This window comes from Falco rusticolus, chromosome 4 (assembly GCF_015220075.1).
Source record: "Falco rusticolus isolate bFalRus1 chromosome 4, bFalRus1.pri, whole genome shotgun sequence".
NCBI classification, from domain to species: Eukaryota; Metazoa; Chordata; class Aves; order Falconiformes; family Falconidae; genus Falco; species Falco rusticolus.
Window position 1 is genome coordinate 100,292,071 of NC_051190.1, and position 27,085 is coordinate 100,319,155.

Sequence of the window (27,085 nt, forward strand, 5' to 3'; positions counted from 1 at the left end):
GACAGATGGAGCCTTTTACACCACCCTCGTGCTTGGTTTACACCAAGTGTGATGCACAGAAGCTGAGGCAGAAAACGCTTCTGGCGGAGAATACGAAGCAGAGCTCTCTGACATTCCTCCCAACTCGGTGTAGTTGCAGCTGCGATCTAGGCCTACAGAAGAATCCATTTACATGCTTTTGTATTCTTCACTATACATTAGTTAATAAAGTATTACCCTGATACATACACCAGTATGCCTCGCTGTTACTATACTTGAAGTTTGTTACTATCCCTTTTGACTCCATTGCAACACATGCGACTGCCCAAGCAGCTGTTCTTAAAAACCCTCTGAGTTTTTAAGAAAAAAACCAACCTTGTGTGTTTTTGTTTCTCATTATTAGGCTTATCAGGAGCAGACTGTAAGTAGGAGGCTACAGAATATTAGAATAGTGCTTAAAACTATCAATTGAAAATATTAGCAAATACTGTGCAAAAGTAAGGACAAAAGTATTTTTTTCTCCTGGATTCTGAGAAGTTAAGGTAATATTTGGCAGATAACACAGAACCTGAGGTAATACAAGTTGTACCTGGCAAATATAATGTCACATGGCTCTACCACCTGCTGTCATTCCCACATACTTCACTTTGCATTGTTTCTGTAATACTGTTTTCCATTTATTCACCTCTTTCTATAGACGTTTAGCATTCAAGCAATTAGTACTGTTAATGAAAGGTGCATACTGTAAAAGAACATGTCTGCAATCAGCTTCTGAAGACTGACTTACCTGTGTAATATTCACTGTGTCAAGACTTGCAGTACCTTCTTTATTAGCTATCATGAACTGTTTGGATAAGGTGCTCTGTCAAGCCAGCTGCCTCTCTAGGTGCAGAAGGGTTTCATCGCCTTGCACCCTACATTGCAAGGCAAAACAGTGTAATTCAGGAATATACCTTGAAAGACTATCCTGATTTCCCTCGGCAGAAGTAAAGGGAGCTGAGGCGATCAACAGTCCTCCCGAAACTCTGAATCCACATTCAGCTGGCATTGTTGGGTGCTGATCTGAAAACAAGAGAGAGTAAACATACTTCTCATCTGTTGGTTTGTCTTCCACCCCCTTTTCTTAGAAATCACAGAAACAGAAAAATTAACTGGATAGGACCTTTATACGACACTCATCCACCCCGGACTCCCATATCCACAGATCCGTGTATCACACCTTGCCCAGATAAACATGTATTGATGTCGCTTCATTTATGAATTGGTGCAAATGCCTTTAATGCAGATATGGGCATAGTCTGAGAAACTATTTGTCCTCTTTTATTCCTTAAGTATACAATAAAAATGGCCTGCACAGTAGCTTCTGAAGAAAGATAGCACTGGGGGGGCTATAGCTGCATGAAAGGTCAGGAAGCTACACAATGGGATAACTCATGCAAAGCTGATAACAAAAAAGCCACCAAGCAGCTAACACAGTTTATTGGAGAAGCAGTAACAACACTGGCCTGATTATGCACTAAAATGTTAAATTCATGTGAATGGCATTTGGTATTGCACCTGGTTACCTACAAAGGTACTCAGTAGCTATGATAATACAACTGTGAATGTAGAACAGCTTAGAAATTATTATGGTGAATGCTCTTTCCTATTAAAATTATTAAAGTATATTCCTTATAGTACCACTTTACAGCATGTGGTAGTGGACTGTACAGTACAATTTGCCATTTCTTCAAGCAAGTTATTTCCAAGTATTTCTTCCTGTAAAAAATGGTCAACCAGCAAGTCAGGTTGAAATTTCAGTTTATTTTTAAGACTATGTTATCTTTCCTGTGAACATCAGTTTTTGCCACAGGTAACTCCAGTGTACAAAATATAGCATGCTGTTTACAGTGTGATAGAAACTTCAGAAAAGCATAAACCTCAAACAAAAGATAGATGGCTTTAAACAGAATTTTTATAAAGCAAGGATAAACTTTCTTATCCTTGTGAGCATCACCACACAATTCCAGAATAATTTTAGGACCCAAATCTTGAGATTTATGAGTTGTTTATTTTTTTTATTCCATGAAGACTGATTACAGCATGTTGCAGGACTGTTTTTCAAATATCAGTGTAAGCATAAGTGTAAATCTTCATAGGATTAAGTTCAATACATACAAAAAGTTACTGGTTGCAAATAAAAACCTAAGATAGTGGGTAACAGGGCCTCCTACATCTCTTGAAACACCAGTTACCAGCTGGAGATACACTGATACCAAAATACATCTAAAAAGATGCCTACAATAGGTTTATGCATAATTTGTAGTCATACTGTCAGGGATAATACGGGACCTATTTCCCTTAGCTTACAGATGCGAACATATTAACAGTGTTGTCTGCTGGGTGGCTTACTCTAGCTGCAGATGTAGGCTGTGTGTATTTTACACACCTTATTTTAGAGAGATAAGCCAGTTCTGGTTTGCTTTCTCTATGAGCAACTGAAGACTTCAGAAGTCTCAATTCTGGTATCTGTGAAGAAGTGGTGTGCAGCACTGTTTATTTTAAACAAGCTGAAATACACAGTAATGTAAAAACTGTAAAAACTGATCTCTTCAAAACATGCACCTCTACTTTGGTATCTGCTCAGAAAATCTAGATGCCCAAACCCTATTAGGAGCCCACACCAGCTATTATAAAATTAAGCCGTATGTTATGACTGTGTGCCCTTACTTTTTAAACCTTTCTCCTTTAGAAAGAAGTGCCTGATCAGTTCTGAACAGAATGTAAACCTCTGGCTAGCTTTATCAGTTCAGGGTCAGATGCTTTTGTCAGAAATGAAACCTCACCTGAAATCTTGTTTCAGCTTCCCTGTAAAAGCCACCACAGAAGGGGGCAGGATGGAAGAGGGAGGATGACCTGTTTGCACAGCTCACTGATGAGCAAAATTCAGACCCCTGTTCCATTTATCAGCACATATTCTCCAAAATGTGCAATATTATGAATTTACAGATAATTCTGTATGCTTAGGGCACACCTGTCACCTGGTATTTTCAAGGAAACTGGTCAAGAAACAGGTTAATTATTTTCACTTGCTGACAGACAAGGTAGCGTAACCAGAAGTGAAGTGGAGGTCTGCAGCTTGTAACAGTGAGTATATTTGCCTGTCTAAACTAGGGTTTTTTCCCCACTATCCCGGACAAGGAACAAGGTTAGTTCCTATTTTGTGTTTATTGAAGTATAAATAAGATTCCCTAGATATGTTTCTACAGGAATAGTAACAGCATTCACCCATATAGGCCTATAGAACTCACTTTTAATATAACTATTTACTTTCCACTGAATCCTTGAGATCTGTAGAAATGTGGTCAGCAGCAAGATGTTCTACTTTCTCTCTGCACTGTTTCCTCTTGTCACTGGTTATTTTCTATGCTGGGTAGTAAATTGAAATTTTAATGCAAACTACTTCTGGAGTGTATTAAAGAACAAATGGGTGGAGGTTACAGTACCAGGTACTTGCCTCTACAAGACTTAATGGCTAGTAGACAGTAATTTGTTAGAAGAAACAAAACCCTAACTGTACTCTTGGCTATATAAAGCAAATTGTAGAAAAAAATTCTATTCAACCATTTTTAAGAGAGACCGGGAAGAATGGAGGGGAGAAAGTATGACACATCGCTTTTCTGAAGATGTAGGTGTTCTCTGAGGTATTTGTCCTGTTTAGACTCACGCTGGATAGTGAGAGAGCTGCAAATATGTGCCCCAGATGCAAAACAAAAACTGAAGCCCACCCTCAAAAAAAGAAAATTACATTGCACTGGGAAGAGCCACGCTCTTTGAGAAAGGAATACAGGCTGTCCTTTTGTTGTGACTTCCTTTCTGTGAAATACTCTACGCTGTTGGGGGTGATTTTCTGATTGTAAGACTGAGTAACTGTTTGGATGCCTTGACAGTGTAGTCCCATCACCCCACCCCCCACCCCACCCCGACTTTGTCATTTAGTCCTAAATTGAATAAAAGGTTAATCACAGTCAGATATAAACTGTATTTAATATCTGCTCAACTCTTAGATCCACTGTCAAGAAATTACAGAAAGTACGGTGGTACTGTGTAGCAATGCACTATTTTCAAAATGCTGTTTATTCTAGCAGCTGACCAGCTCCACTACTACTACTACTCAGCAATGGAAATTTTAAGAACTCCATAAAACTCTGAGCATGCTGTCCTCTAAACCTGTCCCGATAGGGCTGGTCATGCCACAGGCATTCTATGCAAAGCAGAAACTATGAGTCATGTTTGCAACATCCTTTGCCCCTGCAGATTCTTGGAATCTAGCAAGATGGGAATTTCTATGGTAGTTTTCCCTTCTGTGGGAACGTTAATAGGATCTCTATCTTCTATGTAACCACTTACTTTCTATACTGTTAGTGTCTCTGAAAGATCGGACAGAAGCTGGCCATGGATTTCAAAAGTAACCAGTGCTAGAGCAGACAGCACATTCACACTTTCTGTAGGAAACTGAACTAGAAAGCACTCATGGGTAGACCTACCTTGGGGTATCTACCATCGATAGCAGAGACTGCAATTTATAATTCACAAGTGGGGACAGCATAGCTTGGGACGACAGATTATCGACCCCAGCTGTCTGCCCGTCACCCAGCACACAAAAGACCAAGCTGTTCACAAGACAGCTGTGGAATCACCGCCTCTTACTGAAACCGGCAACAGTTTACAGCAGCATTCTCTAAATGGGGTTCAGATTATTCACAGTGTCTCAGCTATCCAGAAAAGCAGTGTCTGAATGAAGAATTAGGGCTGGTAATCTCCTCCGCCATCCCCAGCTATGGTACCTCTTCTTGCAAACTGAACTGTGAGCTACACTGATGCCAGAAAGCGACCACATACAGTTGTAATTGAGATGGAGAAAGGCAGGGGAAAAAGGGAGGCCTTTGCACCTCCTTTGTGTCTGAGGACAAGTATCAAAGATACCATGCATGTACATGTAATATGTATAGTACAAATATTACATAATACTTTGTATATTATTTAAGGTTTTGATCCGTTTTATTGTGTTAATTGTAAAATACCTTGGGTGCTATGCCATTGTGACACAGGCACGATTGCAGTTGGAATGCCTGCCTAGATGATATGACAGAGTCCTGAGATGGTGTATAGCACTGCTTCGTGGTGACCCATCTTATTTTGCAGCAGACAATAATCCATAAAAACAAGCAGTGTACCTTGGATGACCGATTGTAGGAATCACATTCACATAAATTCCATGTACATGACATTAAGTATCACATATATTTAAAGAAAAAAATAATTTTATCTCCCTGGTAGTGTTGTCATGAGCAAACCCAGCCTGCTATCCAAATGGGTGTAATTCACAGGGCCAAAATTTTCAGCTGTCGGTCAGTCCTTGTGTAAGCCTCTCACCAACAATAACGGGAGTGTTTCCTCTGAGTGGGAGACTGAGGTCTGCAAGATTTTTCTGTACCGCCCGTAGGCCAAAGATACACGGAATTTTCACCCTCCTTGTCTAGCTTCTCCCCCGCATACACCCGCAGAGCCGAGGCCCGCAGCAAACCGCCCAGGTCGGCAGTCCCCTACCCGGGAAAGCTCCCGACAAGGGTAGGCAGCCCGCAGGCCGGCCACCCCGACGAACCCCGGCCCGGGCCCTCCGCCCCCCGGCGGTGCGCGGCCCGACCGAGCAGCGGGGAGCCGCGCTCGCCCGGCGGGGCCTGGGCGGCGGGGGCCGGCCATCCGGGCGCTTTGCCGAAGCTGCAACGGCAAACCGAGATGCGACGCAGCGCGGCAAGAGGGGGCACGCCGCCGAGCGCCGCCACCCCGGTCCTGCCCGCTCCGCCCAGCCGCCTGCCGCCCCTCTCCTTCACCTGGCGGGACACGACGCCGAGCGCAGCCCCGAGGGCCGCCGCCGCCTCCCGCCCGGGGCCCGCGGGCACCGCCATCGGCTGCCCCCAAGGGCCGCCGGGCGAGCCCGGCACGCAAACGCCACCGCTCGCCTGCCACCGCCGGCAGCTCGGCTTTTAACTCCTTCCTCGTCGGGGCGGCCGGCCTGCTCGCCCCGCCGACTTCCCTCGGGCGAGCAGGCAGCCGCCCCCCCGCGTCCCGGCAGGCTCCCGCCTCAGCCCCGAGCGGCCCCGTCTGGGGACTCGGACCTCCGAGAGGCGCGAGACCCGCTACCCCGGCAGCGGCCTCGTCCAGCGCCCGCCCACCTGGCGCTGCCCCGCACCTTGCGTGAGGAGAGGAGCAGAGGGCGGGGTGAGCCGGCGGGCCCGGCCCGTCGCGCCGCGCCGCCGGGGGCCGGTCCCCCGCCGGGCGGGGAAGGGAGGGGGGGGGGGGGCGGCAGGAGAGGCGGCGGCCGCTGCCGCTGTAACCGCTCCCCATCCCGCCCGCTGGTGCCGCCCCCAGTATGGCGACACGGTAGAGGAGCGGCTGCGCCGGGGTGACCGCCCCCTCCCGCCTCCCGCGGCACAAGCACGGCGCCCCGCGGGCGAGCGAGCGGCCTCGGCGGCGTTGCTGCCGCCGTTGCCCCCCACAGGGCTCAGCGGCGGCGGCGGAGGATGGCGGCGGCGGCGGGCGCGGCGGCAGCAGCAGCAGGAGCAGCAGCGGCGGCGGCGGGGCCGAGCGGCCGCGCGGCGGGAGCCAGCACCGTCCCGAGCAGCTCATGGTGGCGCCCCAGACCCGCGAGCAGCGGCCGCGCCGGGGCCGCCAGCTGAGCCGGATCCCGGCGGGCGGCTCTCCCTTCTCGACACCGACCCACCGAGCGACCCGTTCCCCTCCCCCGGCGCTCCCTCTCCCCCCACCCCAGCGCAACCCGCGCCTCAGATCGCCCCCGCCGGGGCCGGACTCCCGCCACCCCCGGGCGCCGGGGGAAGGCGGCAGCGAAGGGCACCGGCCAGCGCCAGGCGGCGGCGGGACCATGGGCGCGAAGCAGAGCAGCCCCACCACCGCCAACGGCCGCACCCGGGCGTACTCGGGCGGGGATTTACCTTCCTCCAGCAGCAGCAGCAGCGGCGGCGCTAACGGGACCGGCGGGCGCTCGGCAGGCGCTGGCGGGCGGTACGCGCACCTGGCGGCGGCGCCTCATGCCGCTCCCGGCGGCGCGGCGGCGACGGCGGCAGGAGGAGCGGCGGCGGGGGGTGCCGCGGGGTCGGCGCCCCGGAGCAGGTCCTTAGGGGGGGCCACCGCCGCCGGGGCCCGGGCCGCGCAGTCCGCCTTCAACATACCCCACAGCAGCGGCCCCTACGGCTCGCAGGACTCGGTCAACAGCACCCCGGAGGAGGGCGGCCGGGAGCGGCCCGCGGGGGGCGGCGGCGGCACCTCCGGCGGGCCCCGGCTAGTGATCGGCTCGCTGCCCGCTCACCTCTCGCCGCACCTGTTCGGAGGTAAGGGCCAGCCCGCGCGGCGGGGGGCTGGCGGGGGGCTCGCTGCATCTCCCGCCGCTGCGGGGCGGGGGGCGCCTCCTCCGGCTCCCGGCCCGAGGTGGGACGGGTAATGAATCATCACTTTGGGGAGCGCGGCGGCTCCTCCAGGCTGGTGTCCGCCGGAGGGGGGCACGGTTTGGAGACGGGGATTCCAGGCCAGCGTCTCCTATTGTTTGTAACGAGAGCCCTGGAAGGGGGAGGGGGGGGGGGCGCGCTAAGAATGAAACGAACCCCGCGGTGGGGACGGTGAGGAGGAAGCGCAGCCCCACCGGCCGGCGGCTTTAATAGCAGTAATCAGTGCCTGTGTAAATACTCTTGCCTACTACTTACATAATTAGAATTTAATTGGATCATGTGTCTCCGCCGTTTATTCTAAAATTGGACCAAACCCCTCTTTAGGTACTGATTAATATGTGGCTGATGCTTGTTCCTCTTTTTAAGTTCTCGAGTTCCCCGATCTGAAAGTCGATTAAGAAAAACAGAAGTTAAAGTAAGTTTCTCTGTTTATTTTCCCCCTAAGAGGAGAGGGGAGCCCGATAGCTGTCGGTGCCGCTGGAGTACGGGCTTGCCGCACCGGTTCCCCATAGTCTGGTGTAGTCTTGAGGATGGCCGTATGTGCTCTTGAGGCAGGGGAAACGCTCAGCTAAACTCTGAGTTAACCAAGAAGCTGAGGCCCTTTAAGGGTTATATTAAACGTGGAGCAAGTTGTCTCCCCACCACCAACCCCCCCACCCCTCCTGTGATACAGAGGTGAATAGGGCTAGTATAGGACTTTTTACTACCTGTGTTCTTTACCTTAAAGTTAAAAATCTGCCTGTAAGTTGCCAGCTCCTTTCAAAGTTGCTGACTACTTTTGATACTCCTTATTCTAAAGGAATAACCTTTAGGTCATTGTTTGTATGTCAAACATGAAGGTGCAAGGTGACTTTTTTAAATGGATTCATTCTCTTGATAATTCTAATGCGTGTATTATAACCTGTCTAAATACTAGCCAGCTTCCCCAAAAGCTTTGTTTTGGAAAAGAGGGGGCTAATGTAACATTTCTGACCTTCTGTATACTGGTTAATCCGTTTGTGAGTACTATTTGTAGCAGGCTGGGCTTGCTTTTCTAAAAAGCGACCTGTTTTTAGCCAAAGCAGAGTTCTTTTCAGTGCAACCCTCACAGGGTGCACAAGGTTTCTGTCCCGTGGCCTGCCACCTGTATGTTGTTGGTTCATTGACCTGAAGACTGCATCACTGTTACTTCCTAGATGTAAAACTGCCTCCTCCCAGCACAGTGGTCGAACATTAACAGAAAGCTGTCAAACCCTACTGTAATAAAGGAAGAAAATAAGAAAACTTAACTATTCTCATAGTGGCAAGCTGCTCAATGGGAGTGCTTTGTTGCAAGGATGCTTGCTGTACCAACCAGGTAGCTTGTGGGGGAAGGAGGTGCATGCCTTTCTCCCAGTGATGAAAGGATGCCCTATCATGGAGTATTGTGCAGTTTGTGCTACGCACAAGGGAGTCATTAAAACATGTAGCCAGTTGTTGGTCAAAGGTAAAACTTGGTTTTTTTCCTCCATGCTTAAACATGGTCTTGCAACCTGTCTTGCTGCCAGGAGGGAATGGATTAAATGTAAATGCAGCGATGAGGATCAGTAACCTAGGAAACTGTTCATTCAGATGCAGAAAGGTCTCTTCAGAATAACTCTGAATTTGATCATACTTTTCTATGGCATGTGATAATCTATTAATTGCTGTGCTACACCATCTTTTGTCTTTTGCAAGTCTCTGAAACTGGCATATTAAAGAGGATAGAGACTGAAATGATGCAAAGCTTGTTGGGTTTTCCTATGCAAGAAGAGCGCTAGGAGAGATACACTGTCTTAATCTACTGACTAATAAATAAGGAATGCCACGTGTTAGGAGTTTGAGTAGCAAGTTTTAAAATACACTGTTCTTAAAGTGGTCACAAGATGGTCCTGAATCTTCTTGCTGCTTCTCTTCTAAAAATCTTGGTATTTCTGATTGGGATGAGTAACTTTTAATCATACACTGCAACACCTGTGAAGAAGGCCTCACTTGAAACATTATTCTTTTTCTCAATTTAAATATTCTGTGATATCAGTGATAAATTACTCCGTATTATATTGAATGTTGGCATCCTTGCTTAGTTGTATGCTGTGTCTTTTCTTGATGTCTTGTTAATACCTAGTGCTTGGAACAAGTAGCACCACTGGAGATCATACATTAGCAGTATCAGCGTGGTGAAAAATAACTTGAAACATTGTTTTTGTCCTGATGGTAACGAGCTCAAGCTTGTCTAGGTGTGGTATCTGGCATTTATCTTGTGTATCATAAGCATGCTTGAAGTCCCGTCCCTTGTTTTGTAACTTGCAAATTAGCCAAATTGCTTCTTTTTTATCTTGAAAACTACTGAAATTGATTTGGAGGATTAGCATAGCAATTCCCTGAAAATTAAAAAAGATCAAGAATAACTTCCATAAGTTCAACTGAATCTCCAGCTATTTATGTTTTTAGGCATACTGCTTTGGCTTCATCAACCAGTGACATGTGGGTGTTGCATTTGTTAAATTACTGTAATTAATTTACTATTAGTGAATTATACTCCATTGTCACTTTTACTGAGCAGCTTTGCATGCTGAAGTAGTGTATAAATATTAACTCTCTAATGTAACATACTTAAATCCATACTATGCTTGTTAATATGCCATTTGAATGAGAATATAAAAAGTATTATGTTATTGTATGCTAATGTATTGGAAAGTATGATCAGGTATTTTCTATGTTCCTTTAATAGGAACTGTAGTAACAATAGCCTTTCCTGACTGTGAGGGTCTGACGTTCCTTTCTTAACCTCAGGCTAGTGCACTATTTTGATCAACATATAATGGAGTAGCTAATGCTATGGAACCTTACATCTCATCTCAGGGAGAGTTCAATTCACTGAATAACTGGGCCCTTGGGCTCACAGAAGAGGAAAAAAAATACGTGTGTTTAACTTTGTGCTGCAAGTGTGTCTGGAGTAGGCTTGGAGTACTAAGCAGAGCGAGACCCAAATTCCGTAAGATCCTATGGCACTCCCAGATGCAGAGGTCAAACCTGTGCATGATGTTCAAGCACTTTCTTGCAACACAGTGTTAAGTATCGCTTTAAAGGAAGCTGGAAACACTGTTATTGGGGAATTTTGACCCGTTGTTTCCGGCTCTGTTCATCAGTGAATGGGACTTCCCCTCTCTCCCAACCCCAAAGTAAATGTTCTTACCTTCTGTTAAAAACAGTGTGTAGAAGAGTTGGCACTGAGATCCGCAGTTATTTTTTCCACTGTGTTTTTAGGTGGTAAGTATCCCTGTGTAGACTGTCAACACTGCACCAAAGCTAGGGCTGTAGTTACAATCTAGTTTGTTTCTGTCAATGATGCTTGCAGCCTTGATTCAGCTAAAAATGGAAGGTCTTGTAGAATTTTCTTGCTTTGGGTAACTAAGTGATGTGCTACTTCCCTCATTGAAAATGTTGACACCTCCTCAGAACCCACTTCATGTTTGTAATCCTGTTTCTGGGTGATCGCAACAGGGAGAATTTTCAGTGAAAATACCTAGTATAAGTATCCTTCTGGTGTTCACATTTAAATCTCTTACTGGGAATGTTGTTATAGGCCAAGAATAAAGCCTTTAAATATTTTTTGTTTTTGTCTTCAAAAGTCTGTTAGGGAAAAGTATGTAAAAATTCAAGTAAAGATAGCAGAAATGTTGCGTATTGAGTCTTATAAGTTTCCACATCAGTTCTTCGTTCACAGACTCAGAGAATGGTCAGGGTTGGAAGGGACCTCTGGAGATCATCTAGTCCAACCCCCTGCTAAAGCAGGTTCACCTACAGCAGGTTGCACAGAGTCGTGTCCAGGTGGGTTTTGAACGTCTCCAGAGAAGGAGGCTCTACAACCTCTCCGGGCAGCCTGTGCCAGGGCTCTGTCACTCTCAAAGTAGTTCTTCCTCGCATTCAGATGGAACTTCCCACGTTGCAGTTTGTGCCCGTTGCCCCTTGTCCTGTCGCTGGGCACCACTGAAAAGAGCCTGGCCCCATCCCATTAGAGTTGATAGAGCAGAAACTGTAAAAATATTATACAAAATCTCAGATTGTGTTATATACAGTTTCATATGATGCATTTCTAGACAGATTTTAAATATATAGTGTTGTCAGATACAATTGTTGACAGCTTTCAGGCCTATGTCAAGACTTGGGGTAATAATTTGGAGATTAAGTTGTGTCTGTTCAACTCGATTAGGAGAAGGAAGTTTATTACATTCTTCTCGCACCAAATAATGATCAGGCTTTTTTATAAAGTACTTTACTGTGCAGGATTTATCACCAGCTACTGAATATACATAACATAATATGGGTAGAACCTTCTAGGTATGTTATAGTAGCATTTGTTTGTAATAATAGCTGGTAGAAGTAATGAATGAATTCTTCATTCTGTAGAAGAAGGTTCACAAAAGCCTCAGGTTATAACCTAACTGACTTGGTGATTGTGGGAAGTAGATATCAGTACAAGAATGATGTGAAGTCTCGGAAAAGAAACTTTTTAGACACCTCTCAGACTGCCTAAACAGCCACATCTTGTTTTGTTTTCCATCTGATTTGTTTAGTTATATGGTACGTTTGAGTATGTTCTCGAGGTTCTCTTCATCCTTCTCACACCTTTTTTGGAGGGAATACAACTGTCTTTTGGTCACTCTCTTGCCCTTCCCTCCCAGTGCCACAGAAGTACTATTGCTTTAAGAAATTGTGAAACTCTTGAACACTTCAGACTTCAATGCTGCTCCTGTTTTGCTTAAGCCAAAGTTGTAGCTCTGAGGTCTTTGCGCCCTGACTTGGGAGAAGTGTTGGGAAATGTGCTTTGCAGTGAGACTGTTGGGATGCCCTCTGTGTGTGAATCACGTTAAAAGCAGTGAAATTTGCTATTGCAATTTGAGCCTGTATGCCTTGATATACTGCTTGACGTACTTTCTCTTCCTGACAGTTGGAATTTTTTTTTGGTGTTTGAGGAAGGCCGGTGAACCTTTGATACAATATATGTTTCTCTAAATTACTTCCTAACCATTCAGAATGAGGAAAGAGTATAAAGATTTAGTCCAATAAAAGCTATAACTTTTCCATACAAATTGTGCCTTGTTTTAAAGTTACAATAACATTTTTCTGTTATTTGCTCTTATGAATACAAAAATTCCTATGTGCATTTTCAGATAGTTTTGCTGTTGCAGTTCATAGGTCTTACAAGGTGCAGAACAACGAAAGCTAAGAGACTGTCTCTGCTTTGGTGTTTTGATTTATTTCTTTTTACTTGGCTGCACCAGTGAAACACAATCATATCCATGTTTGTCCACTTTGGAAAAATGAAAGCAGTAACAGTGAGAGGCTGGCTGAGGTCTGCTGATTGTAGAAGGTTAAAATGGAGACTGATCTGAAAGCTGAGAGAAATATAAATGTGTCTGTACATGTAAATGTAACTTCACAACAGCCACAGATATGGGGAGGAGATAGATGTATACCTCATTTTCTCTTCGGTGACACCAATGAGTTGACTCCAAAGTGAGAGAGAAGAGTCACTTCTGAAATCTCTGAAGGTGCAGGAGGTTTTAGAAATGTATTACCATTGCATTAACCAAAATACAGATTGAAAGATCCAGCGTGCTAGGAATGCAGTCCAAGGATAAATCTATCGATAAGGAGTTTCAGAAGAGCTGTTCTGACAGATGGGTTTGAGGAACCTGATCTCTTTCCAGGGTCTCAGTCTTGCTGTGTTTAGCGGGCTCTTCTGTTGTTCCCCCATACATACAGCGAGCAGCATACTGGTCCTGGCTGGCAGCAGAGATGTAAGCTCCCCTAAGGAGGGGACAGGGAAAAGTATCAAAAAGTCCAGCACCACCACCCACCTGCTCTGGCTCAGCCAGGAGAGTGCTTTTAGTCTCAAATGTTAAGTGTTTGGACAAATGAGCTAAAATAACTGTTTGGATCTTCTGGTAGTACTAGTGAAGCCCCGGGAGCTGTTTTGTTGCCTTCAGTTGGAGACAGGTCTTTGTGATAATGAGAGGATTGAAGCACTGGAGTAAAGACTAAAGTGAGTGGTAGAGGATCTTTGGAGGCCTTCTTTTTCTTCTCTTGCCTGGTAAACAAAAGGGGTTAGGAGAAGTGAAATAATAAAAATGGCAGCACTGCATTTAGGGGAGAAATGTAAACAGTTAACAGACTGAAGAAAAGGAAGCAGCCTAATTGTAATGGCATATATAAATATTTCTTTTGGCTATCAAGACAGCGAAAATACCTGATTGAGCATTTGCAGTGCCAGTTCAAACAAAGGCCTTCCCCTTTAATGTCTTCTGAATACCTGTCCAACCCTGATATCCTGACAGTGTGCCTCTCCTCATGTTCTCTCACATAATTGCAGACTAGTCTTCAACAACCTCCCAAGTAATTTCTTTGTCTTACAAAGAAAGCCTTTTGTAGCTGCTAGAAATTCAAACCTATTTTTAAAAGACTTTGTCTACCCATCTGTTTGGGTAAGTTCTCTCGTGTTCTTGCCAGCTGCTCGTGGAAAACTTCATTGTGTAAATGTTCTTCATTTGCTGTCATAGCCTTACATGAAACTTAAGTTTTGAATAATGTTATGAAGATTTTTTAGTAGGTTTTCCCTTCTATTTGCAGATGCATGAACCAAATCTATATTTTTTTCAAGCTTTTTTCTGCTGTCTGCTGCTCATTAATGGTTTAATTATTTTCAGGAGAGTTGTATGGTCATTTCTACAGATTGCATTCATTTACGAAGGTAATGGAACATGCTGTTCTTGCAGATGTTTAATGCATGAAAAGAAACAGTAAGAAACCTCCGAGTGCTCTGTGTTTCTATTTTGGAATATCTTTAAAGACCTGCATCTTACCAATCAAAAGAAAACAATTTGTATAAAAAACACAGTTACCTAAGTAAAACCAGAACAGCACTTCTTAAGCATCCAGGAAAGTGGTTTTGCTGTCTACTCTCTGGTTAGATATTTCCTAAGCAAGTGCCTATGTTCCCACTGCCACCTTTCCTTGGTAAATGATCATCGTGACCTTCATAAGGATGTCTCAGTGTGCATCCAGAGCTCTTTGTCTGTTGTTTGGTAGGCTGCAAGTTCCTGACACTTGCAAAAACGTGAGGGTAAGCCACAGAAAAAAATGAGGCTGGTTCTCACTTTCACTCAGGACACGCTTCTGTTTTCTGCATGGAAATTGCATACTGTTGACCCAGAGACATCAGGAAGCATGCAGGAAAATCTTGTAGGGCTCATGATGCCTGCCTGCCAAACAGAATATGAATTGTTGTGTGGGATTTGACTCCATTACTCTTAGTCATCTTTAGGAACTGAGCTACCTGGGTGTTGTTTTCTTCCTTGTCTGCTCTGTCTAAAAATCAGACCACCAGAGACTGTGAATAGTCCCCAAAGGGTGGGTGTGCTGCATACCATTGTGGATATTTTTAGTAGATTCTGTTTGCTGACTGACTCGGTGTGCTATAAATACAGAGTTCTCATCTGGCATGCACTTTGCATGTCTTCTAGTAACTTACAATAAATTAACCTAAGAATATTGGCAAGTAATAAATAAACTGTTGCAATTTATTTGGCTTTCCATATGAAGTGTCATTTATATAAAGCAATTATTTAGCAATATTTGAACTGTAAATGGCTTTTAAAACTAGTGGTGTTCCAAAACACTTCCTAGTCAGGCTCCCATAATTGGTCCCCATGTCAGATTGATTTATGCTGCAATTTCATTATGGTTTTAAAAATTGAAGGTGGAGTGTTTAGATAGGAGAGGTTAGTTGAGCGTCTGGAGTAGTATCAATACTAGTAAATTATATTATTTGTTATGTCAGTACTAGCACGTTGCCTGAACATGCCTAAAGGCTATTCTGTGGGAAAAAATTGAGCTTTAGTTATGATTCTCCAGGATTTTTTTTTTTTTTTCATAAAGCATAGGTGTCTATACATTTGCTTGAGTTGAAATATGGTTAAGGCACATATCACATTTTTTAAATCATGAGGACTCAATGCAAAAAGGGGAGAGACCCATGTCTTATTAAAATACAGATGTATCTGTCTTTGAGTATTGAATTTGATAGAAAATTGAAAGATGGGTTCTTGCTGAATTGTGCTGAGCGTAACCTAAGTGCAGTTCTTCTGTACTGCTAAAATGAAAACTGTCATAGTGTACACCAGCAGACGTGGCCTTCATGAAAGAAATTTAAAACTGGTGAAGTTCTCCATGTGCAGTGAAAGGTCTGCCTGGAAGTGCTTTCTGCATATTGCCTGAACACACGACAGTATTTTGAGAATCTTAAAAAAATTCTTTCATAATGAAATCTGGACCAATCTGGTGATAGTCTTTCAGAAAACTTACAAAATAAACTGTCTTCTTGCCAACAATCCTAGATAGTTCCCTGAAAGTCATGTTGCTTTTGAATCCTGACTTCCTGCAGCTATCAGGAGTTTTACTTCTTGTGGACTGAAGACCATCACCCGTCCTTGATTCTTGAGCATGAATATGGATTGAAGTTCCAGTATGGGGAAGAATCTAGCCTGTCTTGAGAAAATGCTGTGGCCCTACCAAAGAGAGCAGAGCATCATCAGCCAAGCAAGTTTCGGAGAGATAATGGTGGACAATCTCCAGAATATAAAGAACAGTGACAGTAGTAAAGTGCAGTTCTGTATGTCATTTAACTGCTTTCACCATGAGGCAGTCCTCTTTCTTCTCATTGTCTTTTCTGCAGCAGTACGGATGACTAGAATAGCCTAAGGTGCCAGACTTCAGGACTTGCTGTCCATTTTCTTGGGTGTTTTTCTGTCCGTTGGGAAGAATTAGTTTAAAATCACACACCTGCATTCTGAGTATTGGAAGGGATGCTATGCTTGTACAGCAAGTGGCTCAGGGCTCCTGTAGTCTTTTAAACTGGGTAAGTGTGATTCATCTTCAGAGGTAATTTTGATGAAGTATCCTGAAAGGTAGTATTACTGAGTTCAGGTGTGAAGTGCCCAAATACAGGGTTACCTATGCAACTCTCTTCTGCAGGTTTTTAATTTTCTGGTGTTGTGATTTTGCAACCTTAATGATCAAGTAGGGTTGCTTTGAGTGTTTGGGTTTGGTTTTTCATCCCCTTATCCATGTGGCTATATCTATTAGAGATAGTCAGATCTGTGTGGATACATACTTGTTGGATTTCTCTTTTGGGAGTACTAGTAAATATATGACAAGTACATTGAGTTCAAAACAAAATAAAAAAGACCCCACTTTGTTATAGCTGTATCAATCTATTAACAAATTACAATTCCAAAATAATAAAACACAATTGTAAAACTAGTTCTATATTTTTAAACTGCTGTGTAAAGAAATAAAATACCTGCTCCACCTGTGCAATAGAGCCATAAGACTGTCGGTGGCTGAAGAGAAAGGATCTGCCAGAATAGCATGGGAACGAAAACAGCATGAAATTCACATGTGTGAAAGGGCAGCATGCTATCAAAGAAACACCCTTTGAATATCTAATTCAGCTGTCCTAACACTGGGATACTAGATGATTAACATTTAGAAACCAGATGACAAGTGTACTGGCTTTGCCTTGCTTCTTAAGGACTGAGTTCTATTACTCTTCAGTTAGCTTTCACTGTGTGTTCTACAGCTCAGCCTTGGATTAGTTTATATCGGAATGTTTCGTATCTGTGAATTCGTGTGTTTTGTAAGCGATAACATTTTCAAAGACAGATGATACTGGGCTTCTTCATAACCATGGATGTGAAAACCCAAAGTGTTTAAAATGCTTTTGAATTAAAATACAATACTGAGACAGCTTCCAATTTGGAGGAAATACAGATTCCATTGCTAGCATAATAAAACATGTGCTAAAATAAACCTTGGTTTTCACACACTTGATAAGACCAAGATCCAGTGATAGTGTGCAACTAGGGAGTGGAGGAAGTGTTCCTTGGAAATGTGAGACTAGCTCTGCTGCAAACAAAGAAATGCAAATAATGTGTTTTATGTTGTACAAAGCGAGGGGGATGATGTGTTCAACCCAGGTTATTCTCCCTTGTGTCTCCACTGTGCCTCTCCAGTTGTAAAGCACACAGTTGTGTTCAGCTGATGGTCAAAAGGAAATGGACACATTTGGAGCTGGAGGGCAAGAGTTCCTTCTAGCGGGCTGGGTGGGCATATGTGAATTCCCTCTACAGGTGTGCAGGCAACTAACCTTTTAAATGTATTTAATGATTGCATACTTGGCTTTAAAGCTTTATTCAGAAGAAATGTTCAAAAGAGTTTTAAGTTCAGACGATGTAATTCCATCACCTTAAACAGTTTAATATGTTAAGGAGATCCATTCATTTGTGAGAAGTAGGCTTCTCACTTATTAATTAAGCTTTACGAAGACCATTTGAGCCAAGAGCAGTGCTGAGATTGTTCCTGTCCACACAGATAAGGCAAGTTTATGCTGTCGTGGAACCTGAGGTCATGGAGTGGTTGTCAAAAGCATTCCAGTTTTTAGATTCTGGCCAGTATTGATTCTCTTTTAGGGATTGGCTAGCTGTAATCCCTGATCAAGGTAGTTTTGACTACGGGCTAAATATTTGTTTAAAAAAACCTTTAAAATATTTGACCTTGGTTTTTTTATTTATTATTAAGTGACAGAACAAAAAAAATTCCAGGACCTCTGCTGCAGCTCTTGCTTTTAGTAATACTAGAAAAGTCAGTAGGAATTAATGTCTTTAACTTCTTCTAACTCATGGAAAAAAATAATATTCTTAGCAGTCTTTTATCAATGCCGAATATGAATTGCCTTATATTTGTTGTAACACATGGCAGTCTTTCTCTGCAAAATACTTGCTTATGTGTGGCTGTTGCCTGATTTTTTAGTAGTGGGTTAATGATACTGACCTCCATTTTAGCTGAATTTTAATTTGCCGATGAAAATACTGGCATACAGATTTTGTATTTTATCTTGGTATTTTATTGATGAAAAACACGTACTCGGCAGCAAAGCTAGAAGCAGCCAAAAGCATCCAAAAATGAAGTGGATCCCTGTTGAAGTATACTGGAGGAGTGGTTCTCGTATTTTGCTGTCCACAGGTTGTTCCTTCCATCTCTGCCATTCTACCCATTGTTCATTAGTTAACTAATGAAAATGGCAGGGTAGTGTGTAGGTGTAGTGTGGTATTGAATGAGGGTGTAGCATGGTATTCAATGGTGTTGGCTTTTCAAATCTGAGAAGCTATGCAGCCAAGTTGTTGGTTTGGTGGCGTGTCTGGATTGCTAATTATGCTGAGAAACAGGGTGCTGGGTTAGTGTAGCTATACAGCCTTTTAATAATGAAACTTACTCCAGCTACAGCTCTGATATAATGAGCTGAGTATGGGAGACCTGAAGATATTCTGGTCTAGATGAGATGATATCAGTTTGGGGACTATTCTGATTTTCCCCCTTGTTTTGCTCAACAAATAGCTTGCAGGTTAAGTATGCTGAGGGGATGCATAATTTGCATAATTCCTTGAGGAAGGCTCTTAAATGCTTGCAAGCAGTTAAACATCTTTACTTCTATTTAGCTATAATATTTGTAAAATGTTCTGCATTTTAAAAAGTGCTGCAAAATACCAATTATAATATGCATCTCTAGGGACTTTTTTGTCTTTTTTTTTCCTTCCTTTCCCATCATCAATTTGGACTGGTTCTGGGCCATTCAACAGCTGTGTCCCATGGCAGCCTAATTCTAATTGTAAAACTTTGTTAGCTGTAGCATGCAAGCATTCTTTGGAATGTTTGAAAAAAAATATTTGTATTTTGTATTCAACACATGGCTGGCCTGACACTATCCACAAAGATGCAAAATTAAAAAGAGTGAAAAACATAAGCAACCCAGGAAACTTTAACCTCAAGGGAAATCCTCTGAAGAGGATGCTGTATTTGTAAGCAAGGGAGAGGAGGAGTCCTTATGGAATGGTGGTGTTCAGTGTATTACTCTTACTTAGAGAGAATCTGGATGCTCAGATATGTGTGCAGATACAATTGTTTTCCCACCTCTTGAAGTGTGATCCTGTGACACACTAAAGCTGTGCGTGCCTAGCTTATTGAGAGCCTCTCGTTTTTTCTTCCTTTTCTCTGCCCTCTTGCTGTTTTCTGTGTGGATGAATCACCTTACTCACAACACCTGTATTAGTAACTGAAGTGCTATTAGAAACAAAAATAAATATGCAGAAATACTGATATAGCTGTTTCTTAAAAATGTTCCTTTAAAAAAATAAATAAATGTGTCTTAGTTTAGGACTCTTCTTTTTTTTCCTAGAAACACTTCATTTTGGGTATTATATTTACTTGGGATTTTAAGTTATTTATCCTAGTTTTATCTAGTAATAGTGCAAGGTGACTTTTTAAATGGATTCATTCTCTTGATAATTCTAATGCGTGTATTATAACCGGTCTAAATACTAGCCAGCTTCCCCAAAAGCTTTCTTTTGGAAAAGAGGGGGCTAATGTGAAATTTCTGACCTTCTGTATACTGGTTAATCCGTTTGTGAGTACTATTTGCAGCAGGCTGGGCTTGCTTTTCTAAAAAGCGACCTGTTTTTAGCCAAAGCAGAGTTCTTTTCAGTGCAACCCTCACAGGGTGCACAAGGTTTCTGTCCCGTGGCCTGCCACCTGTATGTTGTTGGTTCATTGACCTGAAGACTGCATCACTGTTACTTCCTAGATGTAAAACTGCCTCCTCCCAGCACAGTGGTTGAACATTAACAGAAAGCTGTCAAACCCTACTGTAATAAAGGAAGAAATTTGGAAATTGTGATGTACATTTTTCTTTTTGTTAGTATTTTGAAGCATGCAGAAGTTAAAACTGGTTAAGCTTGCTTCCTCAAAGATCTAACCATGTAAATATGCTGTGCATATAGCACAAGGCATTAAAACCTGGAAGTTAAATGTCAACATATTAAACTCTAATCCTTTCGGGTTTCTGTTTATGCCTTAAAAATTTTGTAAATTTACAAAAATTGGGTGCTTGTAATTCAATTTCAGACGTGGAATTTCATATAGTAGTAGGAGTCTAAGAAAAGCTTCAAGTCAGTACCTTGTTTTTCCTGCATTTTCTCTACTGTAGTTTCTCTGACATGTTTAGCTTTGTGCTCCTTCAGGCAGTGATGACAAATGTACTAGTTACAATGTTTTTAAGCTACTGGTACAGCTAAAACACTATGAGGACAGCTTTGCTGAAGTCAGTGAGTCTAGCAAGGGCAGAACTCTTGTTATACTTACACATCTGCCTTGAAGACCATAGTTGCATCTGTCAGGAATTTTCATATATAACTGACAAGGACTCCTTCCTCTACTGAAGGAGTAGAGCTCTTTCTGTAATCTCAGTATTCACATCTTTAAATTGTTAGATTTATAGCCCTCTGGAGAAACTCCTAAACGGCAAGCTAATTTTAATGGTGCTTTCTTAACTGTGAAAGTCAGTGAATGGTATGACAATTGAACCCTGTAATTGAGGATTAAGAATATCACCTTAAGTACTTGTCTGTAGAGGGGTAGGTATAGAGGAGAGATACTTTGTCAGTTACTGCTGTATCCAATACTTCAGCACTGCATTCTCCTTTCTCACACTGTTGGAAAACAACAGGCCTTGCTCTCGACATTATAAATGAATGTTTATGATTATTTTTAGGCTAGTAGGCATACAATGTCTTTTCTTCACAAAGCTTTACACAAAAGTGGTTACAAGAAGAACACGTTTATTTCTAATGAGTGATGTGTGGGTGAAAATCTCTTTGCTCATGATCATAGCACTTGAAGGGACCTTGAGGTTAACAGTTCCTTCCTGGCATGGAATGTGGGGTCAGCTGGGTTTAGCCTGTTCCAAGCAGATGATGTTTATCTATTCTTTAATAATTTCTTAATGGAAAATCATCTATTTCCTTGGGTATTTTATTTTGACAACTAATTTTGCCATTGGAAATGTTCCTTATAAGCAAATTACTTAATTTCACAATTGATTTCCAAATTTGAATGCAGAAATTTGTGATTGATGCATTTTTCTTAACAGTAGTTCTTTCTTCATTACAAATGTGAAGGGCTCTTGTTTCCTTTTTAATTGTACTTGAATCTTTCTAGCTATTAGATATGATTTCAACATGGAAATGTAACTGAAAGGGCATTTATTGCACTATTACAGTTTATTATATCTCAGTTTTTATATTTGCTTACTTCAAATTAGGCTTGTAGAAGGCTCTGATTCACTAGATGTGCCTGACAAAAAAGGGCTAGAGTGGTAATGAAGCAGACAACATTTAACAATAAAGTAACTGTCTTAAGTGTAAGTTGCTGTTCCTGTCAGTGACTGTCTGCCTAGCCAGATTCAAGGATAGATTGATAAAACAATTAATTAAAAGCAGACTTATGTAGAGAGTTCTCTGTTACTACCATTTGTGTTAGCTAGTAAACTTGAAGCAACTTCTTCCTTTATAAACAAGCAAGCCAGCTGCAATTATTCTTTTAAAACTCAAAGCACCTTATTGGGCTGTGAACAACCTTTCTATAACACAGACAAAAGTACATTTGTGACTGTGTATGCAAATTGGCACTAGTGCTGTATAAATAGAGGAGCATTTCAGGTTTGTGTGGGTTTTTGGTTGCGGTGTTTGGATTTGGGGTTTTTTTTATATATTTGCATATTCCTCATCATCCTTTGCACAAACTGAAATTAGTATCTTTGTGTCTTTAAGCCATGAATCTTGCTTTCAGACCATTAAAAAAACATTAAAAGGTCTCGATTCTGGCCTGGCTGCAGAAGACAGACTTCATTTATTAATAGATCTACTTGTGTCGTTGTGGTATTTAGCTAACTGCACTTAATAACAGGATTAACAAAAGACGAATAATCGAGGACGAGTTGTTCAGTGTTGAGTGCACACTCTGTAGAAGCCCAACGGAGGAAAACCCGAAGCGCCGGGCCAGCCGCGCCAGGCGGGAGCTGTTCAGCACCCGCGCCCTGGACAGCTCAGGGGAGGCCTCCTCCGCGGCCGCTGCCCCCGCTGCCCCCGCTGCCCCCGCTGCCCCGCCCGCCGCGCGCCGCCGTCCCGAGCCGGCAGGTGAAGCAGGGTACCTTGCAAGAATAGTGCCTTTCGTGGTGGGCCGAAGCTTTCTGGCTGGGCTGCTGAATTGTATTTCAAAGATCAAGAGTTTGTGAGAGACTTTCACTTGTCCGGGTTCCCAGCGGTACAGAAAGCAGCTTGACAGCCTTGAGAGTAGACCAGATGGATTTCCCCTGGAAGGCTTTTTGTAACTCTTTCTAAATCTGACTCATATACCTACCATTCCTATGTGTTCCTGTTGGGTTTCTTTGGTTTGGTTATCTGGGGATTTTTTTTTTTTTTTTTTTTTTTTTGGGTTGTTGTTGGGTTTTTTTGGTGTGTTTGTTGTCGTGTCTTCTCCCCGCCCGCCCCCCCCCCCAATCTGACTTGGGATTCAGAAGCTCAGTCTTCATCTATTTGTTCACTTTTATCCAAGAAATAGATTTCTTGTCACAGCTTTCCCAAACGTGGTAAGCTAGCTTCCTTGTTCTTAGTTTCATCTCTGTTATTTGTTCTTTCATGTTGTTTAAGGACTTTCTGGAGCTAGTTCTCATTTTCTGCTAAAACTTTTGTTAGTCTTGTAGTTTCAACTGAACTTCCCTGCTTGGTTCCTTCCAGTAAGTGGAAGTAGAAAAAGAAAATGGAGGTTATACAGATCCTTTCTGTTGTCACGCTGCCTGTTCAGTTTTCTTTGACACTATGTGACACCACTTTTTAAAATGAAATTATTAAAATATTTGACCTTAAGTGATTAAAAACCTGGAGAAACTTCTGATATGTTTTAAATTAGTATTAAAGATGCCTTGAGCAGTAGGAGGCTCACTGAAAGATTAGCTTTTTGAAATAGCACTAGTCTTTCTTGACAAGAGGTTAAAATCTAGAAAGCAGTATTCTCAAATATTTACTTTTGGAAAGGGATAGTTATGCATCTAGTAATGCTGAGGTAACAAGATAAGATCCATCTTTTGTGTGGAGGAAAAAGAACAAAACATGTAAATAATTAATTTCGCTTAATGGCTTTCAAAGCCAAGATGGAAAACACAGTAATACTTTGATTCATGTGTGAAAACAGGGTTTGTAAATACTTCAGTGACCTTTTTCCTTTCTTTTTATGACCCTGCTGCAGAGAGCTATGTGGTTTCAATATTTTTTCCCTATCATTAAGTGCAGTTTATTTAAGATAGTATGTGCTTTTTTTCCTACTTAACTGTTATCTTTTTACAAATGTCTTGCAGGATTTTCCTTAGGGGTGGGAATCCTAAGTAAATTTTATTTCCATTTTGTACTGAAGACCTTTCAGTATGCTACCATACCATTATGCTAGCTTCTGTAAGAACATCAGCAGCTTTTTATTCAGTTTGCTACAAAGCAAATATAAAAGGAGGCCACATGCATATCTTGCACTCCTTCCCTACTGGAAGAAATAAAGTGAATTTCAAGAGGGAAACAAAATAAACGTGTTTTGATTTTCAAGTGTTAGAGTACATGCGTTTCAATTTCTAAAGGAAAAATGGAAATACCATCATTAAACAAAATTAACATTAGAGTTTCCTTAATGTCCTGGAAAAGCTGTGTTTCAAAATTGGTTGTCCCTAACTTATGGGTAACTTTGCTTTGTTTGGGTTGGACCTCAGCCGTATATCTGGGAACTGTGGCAAGCTATTGGGTAATTTCCAGGGTTGCATTGCACTTTTCAATGTATTTTTTTCTCCCCTTAAACTTCCTTCATTGGAGAGATGATATATAACGTGATTTTATTTATAGGTCAAAGGTTTTTACTGAAGTCGCATTCTAGAAGTTATTTCCCTGGCATTCTGATTTCGTAGGTTTGGTATAAGAACTGTTTGTTCCCTGAGTACAGAAACATAACGGAGATAGGATAGTAAATGAAACACTATTCATATTTGCTTGGATGGGGGGGGGACACATGGTTGGGGTATTTATTTACATTTAAATAAATCTAAAACCTACTTTAACAGATTAGCCAGTGCGAGACAAAAGCTGATAGTGGTGGGTTGGTCTTTTTTTTTTTTTTTTTTCCTAGCATCATTTTCAATTTCTTTCTGTCTCTGAGGGAATAGGAGTTGATAATAAAAGTTGTCATAACTGGGGCGGTAGGAGTTGTCCCTGTATCTGTTATAAATTGCTCATCTAGTAGTCAGTTGTCTGTTAATATGGACAGCTACAAAGATTTTCTTTTTTTGGTACATTTGAGATTAGAATTTTGGTCTAAATAGGTTTTAAAGACTCAGATTTGTGTATGCATGTTCTTGCCAGAATATTAATAGATTAGAAGACTATATTGTTCTTTTAGTACTTTGAATTTATTCCAGAAGGCTTGCTGTTTTATTTTGCTGAATGGTACTACCCCTCAACTTTGTGAGACACCAGGCTGGGTTAAGAGCAACAATAACATACTGCAGGATTTATAATTCCACCTATGTTGTAGCTTGAATAACATGAACATGTTGAATTGATGTAAATGCATCTGAAACATTGATTTATTTCTTTTTTTTAGAGCCTAAATGAACTTTTTTTCCTCTTGAAGCTGTCACTGTATGGTTCCAGAGTAACTAGGTGACAGTGTAACAGGATTAGCCTGTCTCAAGATCTAGTGCAGTTTGTGTGAATTTTGTTGTAGGTAGAAACGTGATGAATGAGTCAAAGTGGTTTTCATTTTTCTTTCTGGAAGTCATTGCATAGCTGTTAAGTGCTGTGAACTCCCTTCCTTAACTAAGAGCTTAATTTTCAATTTTGTTTTGAATGTCTGTCAATAAAAATTGTACTACCTACACAATAGTGAAGAAAGGCAGGTTTGTGTTTAGGCTGACTTCTACCAATAACATACTCTCATGTGTGAAATATTTATATTCCCATGTGTATAACATAACACTTCCAATGGCATTGTACTTTTCCTTTTAGGCCAGCTTCTGGATGGTTTTGATAGTTTTAGCGAAGGTCTGTATTACACCAAGAGCAGAATTTCAGTCTGGCCCACGGCATTCTGCGGGAAGTACCAGACAGACAGGGTGTCAGGCTTAAGTCTTCTGTTTATAGAACAAGTTCAGTGTTCACTCATTTTTCAACCTACAGCTGGAGGATCTCCCTGAAAGATCAGGCAGCTGTTAAGTCTTCTGTAGCCTGCCTGTTGCCCTGCGGAGAGGTCTTCCAAGCCAGAAACTGCTGTTGTAGGTTATAGGATTAATAAAATGAGTGGTACAATGTCTACACAGCTCTGGAAAGCAAAGAGATAAGTTTAGATGTTTGAATTTTGACTGTACAAAGCCAGGAATGGTATCAAGTATTGCTTCTTCTCCATGGAAAAACAGTAAAAGTAGGTTTCTTTTATAGGCACATCTCCCAGTTTACGATTTCTGATTTGATACAACTGCTGTAAAGGACAAGTGTGGCAAGACCTCTGCTGGAAAGAGGAAAAATGTGCTTTTGTGATGACTGACAGGGATGTCAGGCTTCCTTTGGGAGCTTTTATAAGGTGTTCCTGAGTTATGGTACTTAAAGGGAAATTTAAAAAAGTTGCTTGATGAAGCAACAAAGCTTGGAAGCAGAGGCTGTCCTTTACATGCCTGTGGCTTACTTCTCAGTAGTCTTTTAATACAGGTAGAGTTCAGCGTGGAAGAACTGGAACAAATCTGTCTTTTTCACCAGAGGTCATGATTTATGCCTGGCTTAATCTCAGTAATTTGTTGGTGGCCATACTGTGAAATATATCACAGCTGCTGTTACTACACTCACGTGCGATGGACTTGTCTTCTGAGGGCTTCTGCTGAGGGTTTCTGCTACAATGAAAGGAGTGAATTTAGGCTGATGCCCATGTGAGAAACAGCTACTTTGACCTTTTCTGAAATTCAGAATAAGCAAGCCACCCAGAAAACTGATAACAAGGTTTGAGTGTGAGTTATCCTTCAAGAGCATTGTGGGGATTTTTGTTTTGTAAGACGTTGAAAGTACTACTGAAATAGAAGTCTTTTTGAAGGACTAACACTCCTCATAGATAAAGGAGGAGATGTAATTTAAAACAAAAATGCCTGTAAATGATGATAATTCTTTGCAGTTCTTAAAACCTAGTCTGTGAAAAGTCACAATGTGACAATTCAGTACACAAGTACTTAGCAGTATAAAATCTTTCTTGCTTGGAGAATAGTTTAACTGAAAATGCCTTTCAAGAACTATTGTTTCTTTCACAGAAGGTTTTGGGAAGTGATTTTTTTTCAACCTAGAATGAAAGGCTACAGTGGGAAAATAGATATAAATCTAGGCTCTAATCATTTTGGCATTCAAATAGTAGTAGTCCTGCGTAGTCTTACCTCAGGACTTTAGATACTCTAAGTGATGTGAGATTCATAAATTTATTTTTAGTGAGTGCCTTGCACTTTAAGAAAGTGGGAAATGAAGAGAATTAAATCCTAGTTGTTTGAGAAGGGCTAGGTGTTAGGTTATTTAATGTGCATCATTTCAAGTTGTTTTTTTCTTTAAATAAATTGTTTGCTGCTGAAGTATGTATGTAGTACACATTTG

The 27,085-nt window shown here is 42.1% G+C and overlaps 1 protein-coding gene across 2 annotated transcripts in view; it reads left to right on the top strand.

The window, feature by feature from the left end:
* Positions 1 to 6,492: 6,492 nt before the first annotated feature.
* Positions 6,493 to 27,085, top strand: part of ZNRF2 (zinc and ring finger 2) — a 60,706-nt gene continuing 40,113 nt past the window's right edge. For both annotated transcript variants that reach the window (XM_037383807.1, XM_037383808.1), the window contains exon 1: positions 6,493 to 7,367. In XM_037383807.1, the coding sequence (XP_037239704.1) occupies positions 6,647 to 7,367 (721 nt within the window). In that variant the 5' untranslated portion in view covers positions 6,493 to 6,646. The remainder of the gene's footprint in view (positions 7,368 to 27,085) is intronic.